At 47.1% G+C, this 15,861-nt stretch overlaps 1 protein-coding gene across 1 annotated transcript in view; it reads right to left on the bottom strand.

The window, feature by feature from the left end:
- Positions 1-15,861, bottom strand: part of LOC147111922 (mesenteric estrogen-dependent adipogenesis protein-like) — a 50,551-nt gene that overhangs the window by 21,151 nt on the left and 13,539 nt on the right. The window contains exons 2-3 of the mRNA XM_085999305.1: positions 6,461-6,570; positions 5,615-5,727 (exon numbers count right to left, since the gene is read on the bottom strand). Coding sequence (XP_085855431.1) covers positions 5,615-5,727; positions 6,461-6,570 — 223 coding nt within the window. The remainder of the gene's footprint in view (positions 1-5,614; positions 5,728-6,460; positions 6,571-15,861) is intronic.

The raw sequence follows: 15,861 nt of genomic DNA, 5'->3' as shown, positions 1-15,861 counted from the left end.
GCAACAGCCGCTGTTCCCAGTGGAAATGATCTAGCATGCAGCAAGGGTTGGATTTTGTCCGAAAAATGAGGAATCCATTTAGCGTAGTATGCAAACAGACCGAGAGCCCGACGTAAAGAAGCCGGATTCTTAGGTGACGGGAGCTCTTGGAGCGGGCGAAGTCTTTCTGGGTCTGGCTTAATGATACCATTGCCTACGCAGTAGCCAAGGATGTTGATGGTCGGTTGCGACTCAACAGATTTGGATTCATTCAGGGTCAAATTACGGCGATGGAGGGCATCCCGAAATTTTTGGAGGTTGGAGTCGTGTTCCTGTTGATCGTGACCTGCAATGGTAATGTTATCAAGATAGGGAAAAGTGTCCCTTAGGTTTTCCTGCTTAACCAGGCCATCCATTGCCCATTGAAAGACAGCCACTCCATTAGTAACCCCGAATGGGAGGCGACGAAATTGGTACAGCCGTCCATTAGCCTCAAAGGCTGTGTACCGCTTATCTGAGACCTTCAAGGGTAACTGATGATAGGCACTTTTTAAATCGTAAGTTGAGAACACTTTGTATTCGGCCAGTTTATTAACCATATCATCAATGCGTGGCAATGGGTAGGCGTCCAAGTCGGTATATTGATTGATGGTTTGCGAATAATCGATGCATAGTCGCTGTTTGTGAGGTTTTAGAGGGTTCTTGACAATGACGACTTGAGCCCGCCAGGGCGACGAATATGGTTCAATGATATCCTCTGCTAGAAGTCGAGAGATTTCAGCCGCAATAAAAGATTGGTCTTCCTGATTAAAGCGCCGCGATTTCGTTATTATCGGTTGGCATTGAGGCGGAATACTGGCAAATAATGAGGGTTCATCAAGTGAAGCTGCTGATAATGCACAAAATGGTAATTTAGACGGTATATTAGAAATAGTAAGTCCGGGTTTGGATCCACCAAACTCAATGGTGAGTTTCTTATGCTGTTTTTGGAAGTCCAGCCCTAAGAGGAGATCACTACATAAGTCCTTGAGCACCGAAAGTCGGGTGGAGGGATACATACGACCATGAAGTGTCATATCAACAACACAAAAGCCGGAGATTCTGGTATTAAGTGATGACTGGGCCATCGCAATTGCCTGGTCCGATGGGAAGACATGTAGTTTCAATTTCGCAATAATCTGTTCCTTAATGAAACTATCAGTACTTCCTGAGTCAATTAAGGCATCTAAGGTACGCCCTTTAATTGAAATTTTTGTGGCTGCATGAGACAGGTTCTGTGGGCAAGCAGCTGTAATTGGTGTCGTTGCACAGAGAGTGGCTAAAACTCTCGGTGTGCTTCTTCGGGAGAGAGCTCGAGAGGAAGCTTGATAGGTCCTAGCTGGAGCATCTTGATAGGCCCTAATTGGGGCAGTTCGGTAGGCCTTAGCTGGATTGGCCCTCGTAGAGGCCCTTGATAGGCAAACTTTAGCAAAGTGTCCTTTTTTCCCGCAATAACTGCAGATTGCATTGCGAGCAGGGCAGGTTTTCCTAGGGTGAAAAGCATCTCCACAAAAGAAGCATTCCTTCCTAGATTGCCAAGAGGCTGCTAAAGTGGGGTCGTCCTCCTCTTCTTCATCAGAATTATCAGAATTAGATTCCCCCATGATAGGGTTCACCTGAGACCGCTTGAATTGTCTGGTTGCAGCTACAGCAGCAGATCGAGATCTGGGCAGCTGATAGAGGTCTGCATTTCTCTTTGCCAAATCCAGTGAACAAGCTAGGTCAAAAGCTTTTTGTAGCTCAAGTGTTTTACTTTCTAGTAGACGCTGGCGTATAAATGGAGAGGCAATCCCGCAGATGAAAGCATCACGAATCATTTCTTGGCGGTACAGCTCAGCTGAGGCTGCCTGAAAGTTACAATCTACGCTGAGCCTGCGAAGTTCTTGCAGGAATTCGTCAATTGATTCCCCTGGCCCTTGTCGGGCTATGGCCAGTAGATGTCTAGCATAGACCTCATTTGGGGTCTTCGCATACAGTTTCTTAAGTGCCTGAATCACCTCTTCGTAATTATCCCAGTCATCAACATATTCGAACACTTTTGGGGTCACATAATTGACAAGTATCTTCAATTTAGCAGGAGCATCCGCTTTACATTCATCCAGAAAATTCTCAAAAGTACGATACCAATGCTTCCATACCCCGCCAGCTGCTGGTGTATTCGGGTCCAAGTCCAGACGAATAGGTCTAAGGATTTTCTCCATGATGGGTGGTTCCCTGGATCCTTAACTTCCGAGTTTGTCTGAAGGTCTAGTATTTGTCAGTGTAAATATTAAGTTACTTAAATTGATGTAAGAAAAAGGAGACTTACCATCAAGTAACTTTAAAGTAAGCTTTAAGTAACTTATAAACACACTATATACACAAGAGAGGTCTTTACCATGCCTCTGGTAGAAGCCTCTTACAATACTGAACAGACCAGTATTTATACCAGTCCAACAGGAAGTGACATATGACAGGAAGTGAGGTATGTACACAGTTCATAGTTCATAGTTCACAGGAAGTGATGACATAACTTCCCGGAAGTTATCATTTTTATCACAGGAGGCTAGTGAACTCAGGGGAGAGAGAGCATGATGAGTTGAGTTGGAGGTTGAAATCACCGAGGATGAGAAGTCGTTCGGTGCAGAGGCTGAGGGAGGAAAGCAATGAAGATATCTCGGTAATAAAATTTTTATTGTGCTTGGGTGGGCTGTAAGAACAAGAATTTTAAATGAGAAGTGAGAGGGGTGGAATAAGGTGAGATGCTCAAAGCAGGAGCAAGTGCCGGAGGAATAGGGAACAGACCAAGGTGTGATTTGGTGATGAGAACCACACCGCCACCACGGCGGTCTGGGTGGGGCAAGAGGTGGAAGGTATAGCCAGGTGGGGAGGCTTCATTTAAGGGTAAGGTGTCATCACCCCTCAGCCAGGTTTCCATCAGGGCCATGATGTCGATGCAATCATCCACGATAAGCTCATGGATGACAAGGGCCTTGTTCGCAAGCGAACAGACATTCTGGAGGGAGATGTGGAGAGGGTCGGTGATGGCTGCCTCACTGCCAGCGTCCACAGGGTCAGCGCTGGGGGGTTGAGTTGGATGGGGAGGAGATTGGCAAGATTTGCCCCCAGTGGGCATGCTGGGCGGGAAGGTCAGCAAGAGAGTAGGATGGGACAGTTGGGGTTGCTGCTCATAAGGAGCGACGAGTGCCTCAACGGCCCTTTGAAGAATGCCAAGCGAGGCACAGAGAGAAGCTGTAGGCTTATCTAAGAGGGAGTCAAGCCTGGGATGGCGGCAGGAGAGTAGGAAGGTCAAAGAGTAATGAAGGATTGGGGTAGGGATTTGGGAGGGCAGAGTATCCGAGAGAGGAGAGATGTAAGGAGGCATGATGACAGGAGAGAGCGGTCAGGGAGGAATAGAGAGAAAAGGAAAAGAGGGGATAAAGTGGAAAAGTATTGAATCACTCAGGTCCAGAGCAGCAGCCAAAATGCACACGTGAATGGACACAGGGGAAAAGCTCAGGTTACATAGGCCTGTTTAATTGTAGTAATTAATGGAATACATATTTCCTGGTAGCAGAGAATAGGTTGGAGACAATAGTCAAGAGACCAGGGTCAAAGTCAGAGGTCTTATGGAAGGACAAAGCTGACGTAAGCAGGATGGGGCCGGCACGGAGCATAGACGAACCGCTGTCCAAAGCAGGTGAGTGAAGTCCAGAATCTATTTGAAGGGTAGAGAGTTCAAGGATGGAGGTTGTTGCCGTAGGAATGAGAGTCGGTAGCACTGTAGAAAGATGATGGCTAAATTGACGCAAGTTGGAGGTCACCGTAGATCAAAGCGGCTGGGAAAAAGTGAAACCACAAGCCAGTGACCAGCAAAGCTGAAATCCGGTAGAACGAGTCACCGGACAGCAAGTGAAGCAGCAGCTGCTAGGTAGAAGCCAGCAGAGCTGAAAAACCAATAGAACCAGTTCAGCAGAGACACAGTCGCAGTTTAAAAGGTAAAAATCTTTTAGCAGCTGAGATAGTCACAGCAGGTAAGTCTTACAGTGTAATCCAGTGTAGTCCAGTGCAGAAACGTAGTGGTGTAATCCAGTGTAGTTCAAAGCAGAAACGTAGTCTAGATGTCCAGAGAAGTCTAGGAGATCGGAAACCAATTTGACAAAAGAATTCAGCAGCCTAAGACTGGAAGCGACTGAAAAGAAGAGCAGTGTCACAGCTACTGAGTCAAACCATGTAGTCAACGAAGTCCTGTCCCCGAGGAAACCAGTAATGGAAGTCAAGTTTCAGCAGAGTTCCAACAGTTGAAGGAGCTCAGTGAGAACAAAGACACGCCGGGGGATGGGCAGTGGACTCTGCAGGGGGAGCTTTAAACTTATAGTTTGAACTTGTAATTTGGGCTGAAATGCCTTCACTATCAGAGCCAGGGTATCTTAAGCAATGGAAGAAAGGAGATTGGGGGAAGAAAGGGCAAAAGATGGCAATGGATGACCACGGATAGAGTTGAAGAGAAGAGCAGCTCATTAAGGAGCTGCCAGCCCCGGAGCCATCTTGAATACAAATTAGAAACCAGGATTTAAACTGCTCCCAAGATATAAGGATATGTGTGAACGGTGTTGTTATTCAGAATTCCTATAGTATAGCCCATTAAACCAACTTAAATCAAAAATTAAATCAACCTGCAGTTTTATCTTAAATATAATTCCCATCAAAGGAATTTTGGAATGCATTGCATGTGCTCTAATCCGCCAAAAGCCTGAGCCAAAACTGCTGTACCTGTTAGGGAGCAGTTTTTGTGACACCAAATGCAATAGTAATACAGAACTTTATACTTCCCCTGGTTTCCCCCCCAAAAAAACACACAAATCAGACTTCAAATTAAGTCCTCCTTGACTGTAGACAATTTGCTAAATCTCACAAAAAGCTTACATGTTGGGCACGTGTTCATTTAAGAGGACTATGTCACTCCTCAGTTGATGGCCTTTTTCACACCTTATGAAATCAGCCCTACACACATTCTCACTACCAATTACTCCTCATCAGAGGTGAAAATGTAATACTATTATAGATATTGGGGACCATTAGAACCATCTCTTTGAGCAAGCTTTTGGTCACCCTTCCTAACTCGGTGCCTCTGTGAAACATCTTGGGACATTTCTCTACTTTAAAGGCTTTATGTAAATGTAAACTGTACATTACGCTAACCAGAATGGGCTGCCTCACAAACCCTTGGGAAACGCATCGCTGATATGGAATCAGCTGGTCACTCCCCCATTTAACTGGAGGTCTAGCTACCTGAAAGAAGAGCTGCGTGTCGCGTTAGTCCTTTTGTGGCTTCTTTGTATTAATAATGTAGAGTTTCTCTGTTAATGATTGATTGCCAGCATTAAGCCACTTTGTAAAATATCATGGAACTGAAACAAGGCCAACATTCTATATAAAAGATGTTATATATTTACACTACAATGAAAGCCACAATCACAATTCGGTATTATTGTGCAAAATGGGTGATATTATCTGCTAATAAAATCCTGAATCTAAATTAGATGGCACTGAGGTATTTTAGCACTCCTTAAAAAAGTACTGTTGAACCATTAATCTCTATGTGAATAGAGATTACCTGGAGGACATAGTTTGCTCCCACTTCTGATGCTGTGACATCCTTCATACTATCTTCAATCTCCTGTCTTATTCTGGGGTGACGAGTGTTCACAATGACAGCATAAGCCATGTCTGCAAGAGTATAAAGCAAGGAATGTAGTGAGTACTCATTTTAGGACGTTACTTTCTTTGCTGACACTGCGCTATTCTATGAAGTGTTGGCAAAATAGGATGTTGATGAGTTTCAGATTAACTTCATAATGATTCTGATGAAATGCACTATTTTGTCCATGGTTTACCATTTTTGCTTTGTCTTTTCATTATAGTACCTTTGAGGTTAAAGCCAGGTTCACGGAAAGAAATAACCCTGGGTAATACACAACAACGCAGCAGAAACAAAAGCCCCGATTTTAACTTGGGCGGAAGTCGTGCTGGAGGGGCTGAAACAGATGGCAAACCGTTCTGACCTTGGCAGTGTGGGACTTGGGAGATTTGAACTCCCGGGCCTTACCTGCAGAGTCCCAGGCAGTCTCCCACCTCGAACTGGCTGGCCGGCGGATGTGAGCTGAGACAGTGAGTGTCGACAGTGTGGGGCATTGTACTCAAATCGAGCCTGAACCTGATCACAAGTGTGCACTATGCAGCGCCTCACCAGAGATTGCCCACTGAGCCATTGGAGGGGGGGGGGGAATTAGCTATATATTTCTAACTCATTTATAATGAATACTTCTGTGTGATATTCCTTTGCACTTTCTCTCTTCCCGCCAAAAGCCCCAATACAGGAGAAAATGTCAATTATAGTGCAGAACAAGGCAGCATTAAATACAGTAAATACCAACGAAACCACAGCTGTAACAAAACATACCTTTTGTCAAACCTTCAGTGAGCTGAACACTAGTGAAAAGGACCATCGGTTTTCTTAATATAGTCTCTTGGAGGTTTCTGTATTCCTTATGAGAAGTCAGAGTCATTTTCCTGGAAGTAAAAGTAAAAGCAGAATTAGGCACACACTGCAGAAATGTAACTTTACCGATGCATATTCCTCGACGTAATTGACCTTGTTACAATTAATTGCTGGCCCTTTAATTGATAGCAGAGCCTTGAATGGCCTAGGCCCTACTCTCGGGAATTCTATTGCTAAATCCTATTCTCCTTCCTCTCCACCTTTAGAACTCTCTAAAAACCCGTCTTTTCGACCAAACTTTCTGTTGACCCTCCTAATCTCTCTCTGCCTGGCTCAGTGCCTGGTTCCCCTTCTTTGTTTATTTTTGAATTGGCATGGGATATTTTTATGTTAAAGGTACTACATAAATGCAAGTTCTTGTGTATATTTTGTAGCTCCACTGGTAGATTCTGAAAAAGAAAAGTATTTGGGGAAAATCACTGGTCATAATCTGAAAGAATCGGGTTAGTGTGGAAAAAGTTATCAATAAAGCAAATTGGGTACTGGGATGCACCTGGAGGAACAAGTTATAGTGACAGTACAGATCAGTGGTGTGACCAGTTCTGGAGAACTGTGTGCAGTTTTGCTTGCCAGCATAGTCAGTGGCTCTCTTTCCTCAGACTCCATCACCCTCCCCTTCAAGTTTGCTGTCATCACCCTCTCCTCAAAAAGCCTGTTTTCTTCAACTACTGCACTATCTCCAACCTCCTGTCTTCTCTAAGGTCCTCAAGCATATTGTCATCATCCAGCTCTGTGCCCACCTCTCCCATCACGCTCTGTTCAAATTATTTTAGTCCAGCTTCTGCCCTGCGTAGATCACTGAGATTGACTTGGTCAAAGTCACAAATTATATCCTCTGTGACAGCGTCTCTCCTTATCCTTTGCGACCTCTTCACAACATTCAACAGTCAACTGCTTCATCTGCTCCATTATCTCTCTGTGTGGTCCATCTCTGTGGCCCTTGTTTCTTCTACTCCAACCTCTTCTAATACAGCAGTGCATCGCCTCTTCTCCTCCTGCCTCCACAAACTCATCTTGGGGGTATCTTAAGGTTTCATCCTAGGCCGTTCCAATTCCTCATCTGCATACTGGTGACATAAGTCATAGACAAGGGATCAGCGTCCATGCAGACAACATCAGTTGTACCACTCCACCATCACCCGTGACTGCATGACAATCATTGTAAGGCCTGACTGTTTACCCAACACTAAGTTGTAGACACACAAGATCTTTCTTCAACTTAACTTTGACAAGACCAAAGACATTCCGACTAAAAGTTCTACACTCCGATCCCTGATTCCATCCCTCTGTCCAGCTGCTCACTTAAGCTGAACCCAAAAGTTTACAGCCTTGGTGCACTGTTTGATCCTGAGCTGAACTTCAAACCCTGCATCCTAGCCACCACCAAGACCGCCTATTTCCACCTCTGAATTACCCGCCTCTGCCTCCAGCACATTCCCACTGCCATCAACATCTTCACCCACACCTTTGTCACTTCCAGACCTGAATAATCCAACTCATTCCTTGCCGCCTCCTGAATTCCACCCTAGGTAAGCTACAACTCTTCCAAAAACTCCATGCCTGCACCAATCCCACACAAAATCCCAATCCTCTGTTACTCTTAAACAAAAGCAAAATACTGCGGATGCTGGAAATCTGAAATAAAAACAGAAGATGTTGGAAATACTCAGCAGGTCAGGCAGCATCTGTGGAGAGGGTTAGGGTTAAAGGGTACCACTGTAGGAACTGGGGTTCCTAGCCGAAGAATTGAGGTCGACTCAGAAAATCAAAAACAATAAAATTTAATGAACAAACGAAGCTGTACAGGAAACTGTAGGATACAATGCAAGTAGGTCGGGTCTGCTTGAAAGCCTCTCTGGAAACTGCTAGAAGGTTCCGAGCTCAACTGCTAGCAGGTTCCGGGCTCAACTGCTAGCAGGTTCCGAGCTCAACTGCTAGCAGGTTCCGAGCTCTACTGCTAGAAGGTTCCGAGCTCTGACGTCATGACGTCATCACGTTCTTCCCGCCGTTGAGAGATCACGTGACGGACGGCATGACGTCATCACGCGGAGTACAGGAAAGAAGCCCTAGTACAGTTAACAGATACATTAAAGGTGCAGCCCCCAGCTGTACTACATTGCTGCAAAAGGAATTATATACAATTGTCCGTAATCCTCTGGTGGTTCCGCCACATGCGCCCCCCCAGAATTGCTTTTAACAGAGGAGGTAAGGCGAGAAGGGGGTCTTGACGAGTCTGTCCGACCGACTGCGATACCCCGGCAGCTGGAACGGAGCGCTAGAAGACGAACTGGCCGTTGGCTGTGGTTGGGATGATGCCGCAGGCGGAGGAGAAGAAGAGGCTGGCTGTGGTTGACCCGGTGAGGCGGGCACTGACGACTCGGCGGATGACTGTGGCTGTACTGGACCGGCAGTCGACGGTGGACGACCACGACGAGGCGGCTGAGCGGTGATGACTGGTTCGCTCAGATCCAGATGCGCCGGTTTCAACCGGTCGATGGAGATGTGGTCAGGCTTACCGCCGACGTCGACTGTGAAGGACTTGTCATCTGACGAGATGACACGGAACGGACCTGTGTAAGGTGGTTTGAGCAGGTTTTTGCGAGCATCCTGCTGAATGAACACATATTCTACGCTCTTAAGATCCACCGGGACATGGGAGCGCTGCAGGTCATGATGCGACGTAGGCACTGGGATGAAATTCCTAGCTGCTTCCTGGTGGCTGACGAGCTGCTGAGCTGGGGACCAGGGTTCCGTGTGAGGAGGAAGAAAATCGCCAGGCACTCTGAGTGGTTGGCCGTAAACCAGCTCTGCTGAAGAAGAATGCAGGTCGTCCTTAGGCGCCGTGCAAAGACCTAGCAGCACCCAAAGGAGCCTGTCCACCCAACTAGGCCCACGGAGACTAGCACGCAGTGCGGCTTTAAGGGACCTGTGGAATCTTTCACACAGACCATTCGCCTGTGGATGGTAGGCGGTGGTACGATGAAGCTTGGTGTCCAAACCTTGAGCTACGCCGTTCCAAAGCTCAGAGGTAAATTGAGGCCCCCGGTCGGAGGAGATATCAGCCGGTACCCCGAACCAAGCTACCCACGACGAGATGAAGGCTCTGGAGACGTCTGCCGCTGTGGTGGCAACCAAAGGAATTGCCTCTGGCCACCTGGTGGTGCGGTCTACCACGGTGAGCAGGTGAGTGTACCCGCGAGAGGAAGGGAGAGGACCAACCAGGTCCACGTGCACATGGTTGAATCGACGCTCCGGAACCGGAAAAGTAGCGACTGGGGCCTTAACATGGCGTTGTATCTTGGACTTCTGGCAACTCACGCAGGTATTGGTCCAGTCACGGACGTCGAGATGCATGCCCTTCCAGACGAATTTCTTTGCCATGAGTCATTGTGACGCTCTCATGCCAGGGTGTGACAACCCGTGGATAGTGTCGAAAATTCTCCTGTGCCATTCAACTGGAACGATTGGACATGGGACGCCCATCGAGATGTCACACAGGAGTGTGGTCCCTGCGGCCTGGAAACTGACATCAGCCACTTGTAAGCTGGAAGGTGCGGTCTGGTATGCCTGCACTTCAGGGTCTGCCTTCTGTTCTTTTGCCAAACCAACATAGTCGACTCCCAGGTGTACTGCGTGGAGCTGGGCGCGGGAGAGACAATCCACCACCAGGTTGTCTTTGCCCGAGACATGTTGTATGTCGGTTGTAAATTCAGATATGTACGTAAGATGACGTTGTTGCCATGCCGACCATGGTTCCACTGTCTTGGCCATCGCAAAAGTAAGTGGCTTGTGGTCTACAAAAGCCGTGAATGGGCGTCCTTCCAGTAGGAAGCGAAAATGGCGGATGGCCAGAAACAATGCCAACAACTCCCTATCAAAATGACTATACTTGCGTTCGTTCTTCCGCAATTGGTGGCTGAAGAAAGCCAGTGGTTGCCATGTGCCATCGACCCACTGCTCCTGTACTGCCCCGATGGCATAATCAGATGCGTCGGTGGTAAGGGCAATGGTTGCGCCCGGAAGGGGATGTGACAACATGGTCGCAGCAGCCAAAGCGTTCTTAGTGTCGAGGAAAGCCTGGTCCATCTGGGATGTCCAATCGATTGGGTCTTTGCCCGATTTACCTCTGAGGGCCTCGTACAAAGGTTGCATCAACAATGCCGTCTTGGGGACGAACCGATGATAAAAATTGACCATTCCCAGAAATTCCTAGAGGGCCCTGACGGTCTGAGGAAGAGGGAACGAGGTGACTGCTTCCACCTTCATGGCCAGCGGGACGGCGCCTTCTGAGGTGATTCTGTGCCCCAGAAAATCAATGCTGTGCAACCCAAACTGGCACTTGGCCGGGTTGATAATAAGGCCATGTTGGCTGAGACGAGAAAAAAGGGTACGCAAGTGCGTAATGTGTTCTTTCGTGCTGTTACTGGCAATAAGGATGTCGTCTAGGTAGACGAAGATGAACGACAGATCACGCAACGCGGAATCCATGAGATGTTGGAAGGCTTGTGCTGCATTCTTCAGCCCAAACGGCATACGAAGGAACTCAGAGCCCGAAAGATGTGATGACAGCAGTTTTGGGGACGTCCTGAGGATGCACGGGCACTTGATGATAGCCTCGGACGAGGTCTACTTTGGAAAAGATGGAATTCCCTGCCAGATGGGCCGAAAAATCCTGAATGTGAGGAATTGGGTACCGATCCGGTGTGGTAGCCTCATTCAGGCGTCTGTAGTCGCCGCATGGTCGCCATCCGCTGCCTGGCTTAGGAACAATGTGTAATGGCGAGGACCAAGGACTATTCGAACGTCGAATAATACCCAGGCGTTCCATTGTATGGAACTCCGCCTTGGCGGCCGAGAGTTTACCGGGTTCCAGTCTTCGAGCTCTCGCATAAACGGGGGATCTTGTCATGGTAATGTGGTGCGCCACACTGTGCCTCGCGACTGAAGAAGAAAATGTGGGCCCGGTGAGCTCAGGGAACTCATTGAGAAGACGAGAGAACTCATTTGGAGATGGGACTGCACAGGCAACTGACCAAGACATCGCGGTGCTTCGGTGGCAGGGGACCGAGTGAAAAGTGGAGGCACTGATTAGCCGGCAGTGTCAGACGTCAACGAGAAACCCGTTTGCGCAGAAGAAATCTGCCCCCAGGATGGCCTGTGAGACTTTCGCCGTGATGAACTCCCAAACAAAACGTTGGCCGCCAAAACTCAACTGGACCCTACTCTTTCCAAACGTGCGAATGGCCGCACCATTGGCTGCCTCGAGGGGGGGACCTTGACCGCCGGATTGAAGATCTAGCTTCGACGCTGGTAGGATACTGCACTGGGAGCCAGTATCACAGAGAAAACGTCACCCTGACAGGGAGTCTGTAATGTATAGGAGTTTCCCTGCGGACCCGACGGCCATCGCAACTCCGGCGCGTCCCTTAGGCCTTATTGATCTTCTCAGAAACCGCTGGTTTGAGGTAGGTTTTTTTTTGGTGAGAAACTGCAGGGCGGACGGCAATTTCTGGCCTTCGCGCCGAAACGAGCGTGGTATGCACACCAGCCTGCAGGAGGAGGAGTCGGATTCGCTCTTGTGGGGGATGGGCGCCTCGTGGCTGCACAAGATTGTTGTGAGACGGTGAATATTTTATCCGCTTCCGCGGCGAGTTCAGCACAATCCGTGATCACGGAATTGGCCAAGGCCGTCTGTACTGGCTCTGGTAGTTGACAGAGAAACAGCTCGCGGAGCAGAAAACATTGCGATTCTGAGCCCAAAAGCGTGAGCATTTGGCTCATGAGCTCTGAGGGTTTTGAGTCCCCGAGGCCGGGCATGGAGATAAGTCTGCGAGAGCGCTCTGACTTGGACAGACCGAAAATCTGCAGTAAACGTGCTTTTAAAGCTTCGTACTTGCCATCGTTCGGTGGACTCTCGAGGAGGCTGATGACCCACGAGGCCGTGGCGCTGTCGAGGGCGGAGACCACGCAATAATAACGGGTCGAATCCGCTGCTACTCCCCGGATTGCAAATTGGGCTTCCACCTGGAAAAACCACGCGGCCAGTTGTTGCTCCCAAAATTGCGGCAGTTTGAGGGTGACGGCGTTCGTGTCCATGATGTAACTTCAACAAAAATTGTTCGAAGAAATCGGGGTCACCAATGTAGGAACTGGGGTTCCTAGCCGAAGAATTGAGATCGACTCAGGAAATCAAAAACAATAAAATTTAATGAACCAATGAATCTGTACAGGAAACTGTAGGATACAATGCAAATAGGTCTGGTCTGCTTGAAAGCCTCTCTGGAAACTGCTAGAAGGTTCCGAGCTCAACTGCTAGCAGGTTCTGAGCTCAACTGCTAGAAGGTTCCGAGCTCTACTGCTAGAAGGTTCCGAGCTCTGACGTCATGACGTCATCACGTTCTTCCCGCCATTGAGAGATCACGAGACGGACGGCATGACATCATCACGCGGAGTACAGGAAAGAAGCCCTAGTACAGCTAACAGATACATTAAAGGTGCAGCCCCCAGCTGTACTACATTGCTGTAAAAGGAATTATATACAATTGTCCATAATCCTCTGGTGGTCCCGCCACACCACCCCCTTTTGCCTTGCACCATCATCCCTTCTGCCATTTAATCACTCCTACCTTCCACCCTTTCCCTGCCTCTGTACTTGCTTAAAATCTGTGACATCTCTACTTCTTCCAGTTCTGATGAAAGGTCATCGACCTGAAACGTTAACTTTGTTTCTCTCTCCACAGATGCTGCCTGACCTGCTGATTATTTCCAGCATTTTCTGTTTTTATCCTTGTTACTCTTGTTGTTTTGCTCCACTGGCTCCTGAGCCTACAAAGGTTCAAACTTAAACCCTTGACTTCATTTCCAAGTCCTTCCAGGAGTCCTACGAGCCAGTATGCAGCCTCTGATCTTCTGATTCTGGCCTCCTTTGCATTCGTGTCCTTCTGCTCCACCATTGGTCCTTCAACCATCTTGACTCCTCACTCAGGAACATTCTACATAAACCCCTCTACTTTACTATCTCTTTTCCCTCCTTCAAAACCCTCCCAAAATGTACCCCATTGAATGTTCCTTTGATCATCTCTCTCTCTCTCATTACTGCTCAGTGTCTGTTTTGCCTTTGTGCAGATTGACATTAATGGGACTATATAAACACATGTTGTTGCTGTTTTGATCACCATACCTCAAAAAGAATACCGAAAGGGTTCAGAGAAGAGTGACCCGATTGATCCCAGACCTTAGGGGACTAAGTTATGATGAAAGAGTCAAACAACTGATTTTTGAGAAAAGATGATTAAAGGAAACATTTGATACTGGTCTTTAAAATAAAGAGAGGTATAGATAAGGTTGAAATTTTAAAAAACATTTAACTTTAACAATGAGCATAGGACACAAGTACAAAATTCAGAAGACTCAAATAAGGTTAGAGATTATCAAAGAAAACTTTGCACGAGGTGAAGTTATGCAGTTTTATAATAATAGGTCATTATCAAAAGTGTGACAGCCGAAGCATTACAAAAAGTGACACTTACAGTGCGCAATATATACAAGATTTTTAATATATATACTGTAAAAAGGCAAAATAAGGTGATACTGAAAGGTGAGTTTGAAGTATTTTAGATGCTGCAGTGCTCTAATATACTATAACCAAGAGCTGAGACTGGAGCAAGGTTCCCTAGGTTATTATTTTTCAGTTGCGATTAACCCAATAGCCTCTCCCATCCTTGCTCCCACCACTGTAAGTTTAGAGCTGCCGAACAACTACATACAATTTGCTTCTGACATTCACAGAGCCAGGTAGTGGCAGAATTAAAAAATGCACCATTTTTCAACAAGACGGGGGAGAATTTCCGAGGGGTTCTCCAAATCTCTTGCCATAACTTTAGTGGGAAATACATGGAAATTCGAAGAAATTACAACACAGAAACATATCATTCGGCCCCAATCAGTCCATGTTGGTGCTTACCCGCCATGCAAGCAAATAGTCCTAATCATATTCATCTCTTCAAACCCTTTTCCTTCATCCACCTATCCAATCGAATCTTGACTGTTGACATAGTTCCTGCTTCAACCACTAACTCTGGAAGTGAATTCCACAGCCTCATGTGGAAAGTTGTTTCTCTTCCTTTCTGTCCTAAATCTCTTACATTTATTCTTGTTTCTATGGTCCCTTGTTCTAGATCCCTCAATTACTGAAAACAGTCTGCTCCAACCAACTTATCCCATTCTTTCATAATTTTAAACACTTCTTTCATATCACCCCATAATCTGCATTGTTCTAATGAAAATGTTCAAGTCTTTCTTGTATTTCCTCATGTCAAGCAGCAGCCGTAGTGAATCTCATTTGTACTCTCTCTATTACCTCAATATCCTTCCGAAAGTGTGGAAGGATATTGAGGCTTTAGCGATACTGCCCATATTACTCTAACTGAGGTCTTCTTAAGGTTTATATAGGCTCATCATTACCTCTTGGATTTTATATTCTTTACCTCTTGTGATAAAACCTAGAATTTCATTAGCTGTTCTTATGTGCCTGATTTACTGCCTTTAATATCCTGAAGCCCCAAATCCCTTTGCTCTTCCACAGCACCGAGGCTACTTCCCTTCAGAGTATAATTACTGCAGTTATTTTTTTACTAAATGTATTACCTCACACTTAATTGCATTGAATTCCATCTGCCACTTTTTAGCCCATTCCTCCATCTTGTCAATATCCCTCCAAGCCTCCTTGAAAAAGTGCAACATCCCCACCAACACCTGGAAATCCCTGACCCAGGACCGCACAAAGTGGAGGAGAAGCATCCGGGAAGGCGCCGAACACCTCGAGTCTCTTCGCCAGGAGCAAGTGGAGGCCAAGCGCAAACAGCGGAAGGAGCTCTCGTCAACCCAAGCACCCCACCCACCCGCCCCTTCAACCACCGTCTGCCCCACCTGTGACAGAGACTGTAGGTCCCGCATTGGACTCATCAGTCACCTGAGAACTCATTTTTAATGTGGAAGCAAGTCATCCTCGGTTCCGAGGGACTGCCTAAGAGCCCCTTTCAGCTTCATTTGGTCTAATAAAGAATTAACTACACCTCCTATTTTAGCATCATCTTGAAATCTGGACACCACTCCCTCTAGGCCTACATCGAAATCATTGATAAACACAGTGGCCCAGTAATTCCGGGCACAACGCGTAAGGACGGGGTACTCACGCGTGTGCCCGGAGGAATTGCCGGTTTTCAGCATGCAGAGGCAGTACGCGCGCGACTGCACAGGCAGCGCGTGCGCAGTGAAATTCCTTTTTTTTTTCACAGTTGCCC

Source organism: Somniosus microcephalus, chromosome 10 (genome assembly GCF_052327205.1).
Source record: "Somniosus microcephalus isolate GS21.2 chromosome 10, FLI_Smic_1.0, whole genome shotgun sequence".
NCBI lineage: Eukaryota > Metazoa > Chordata > Chondrichthyes > Squaliformes > Somniosidae > Somniosus > Somniosus microcephalus.
This window is presented reverse-complemented; position numbering and strand designations above follow the sequence as displayed.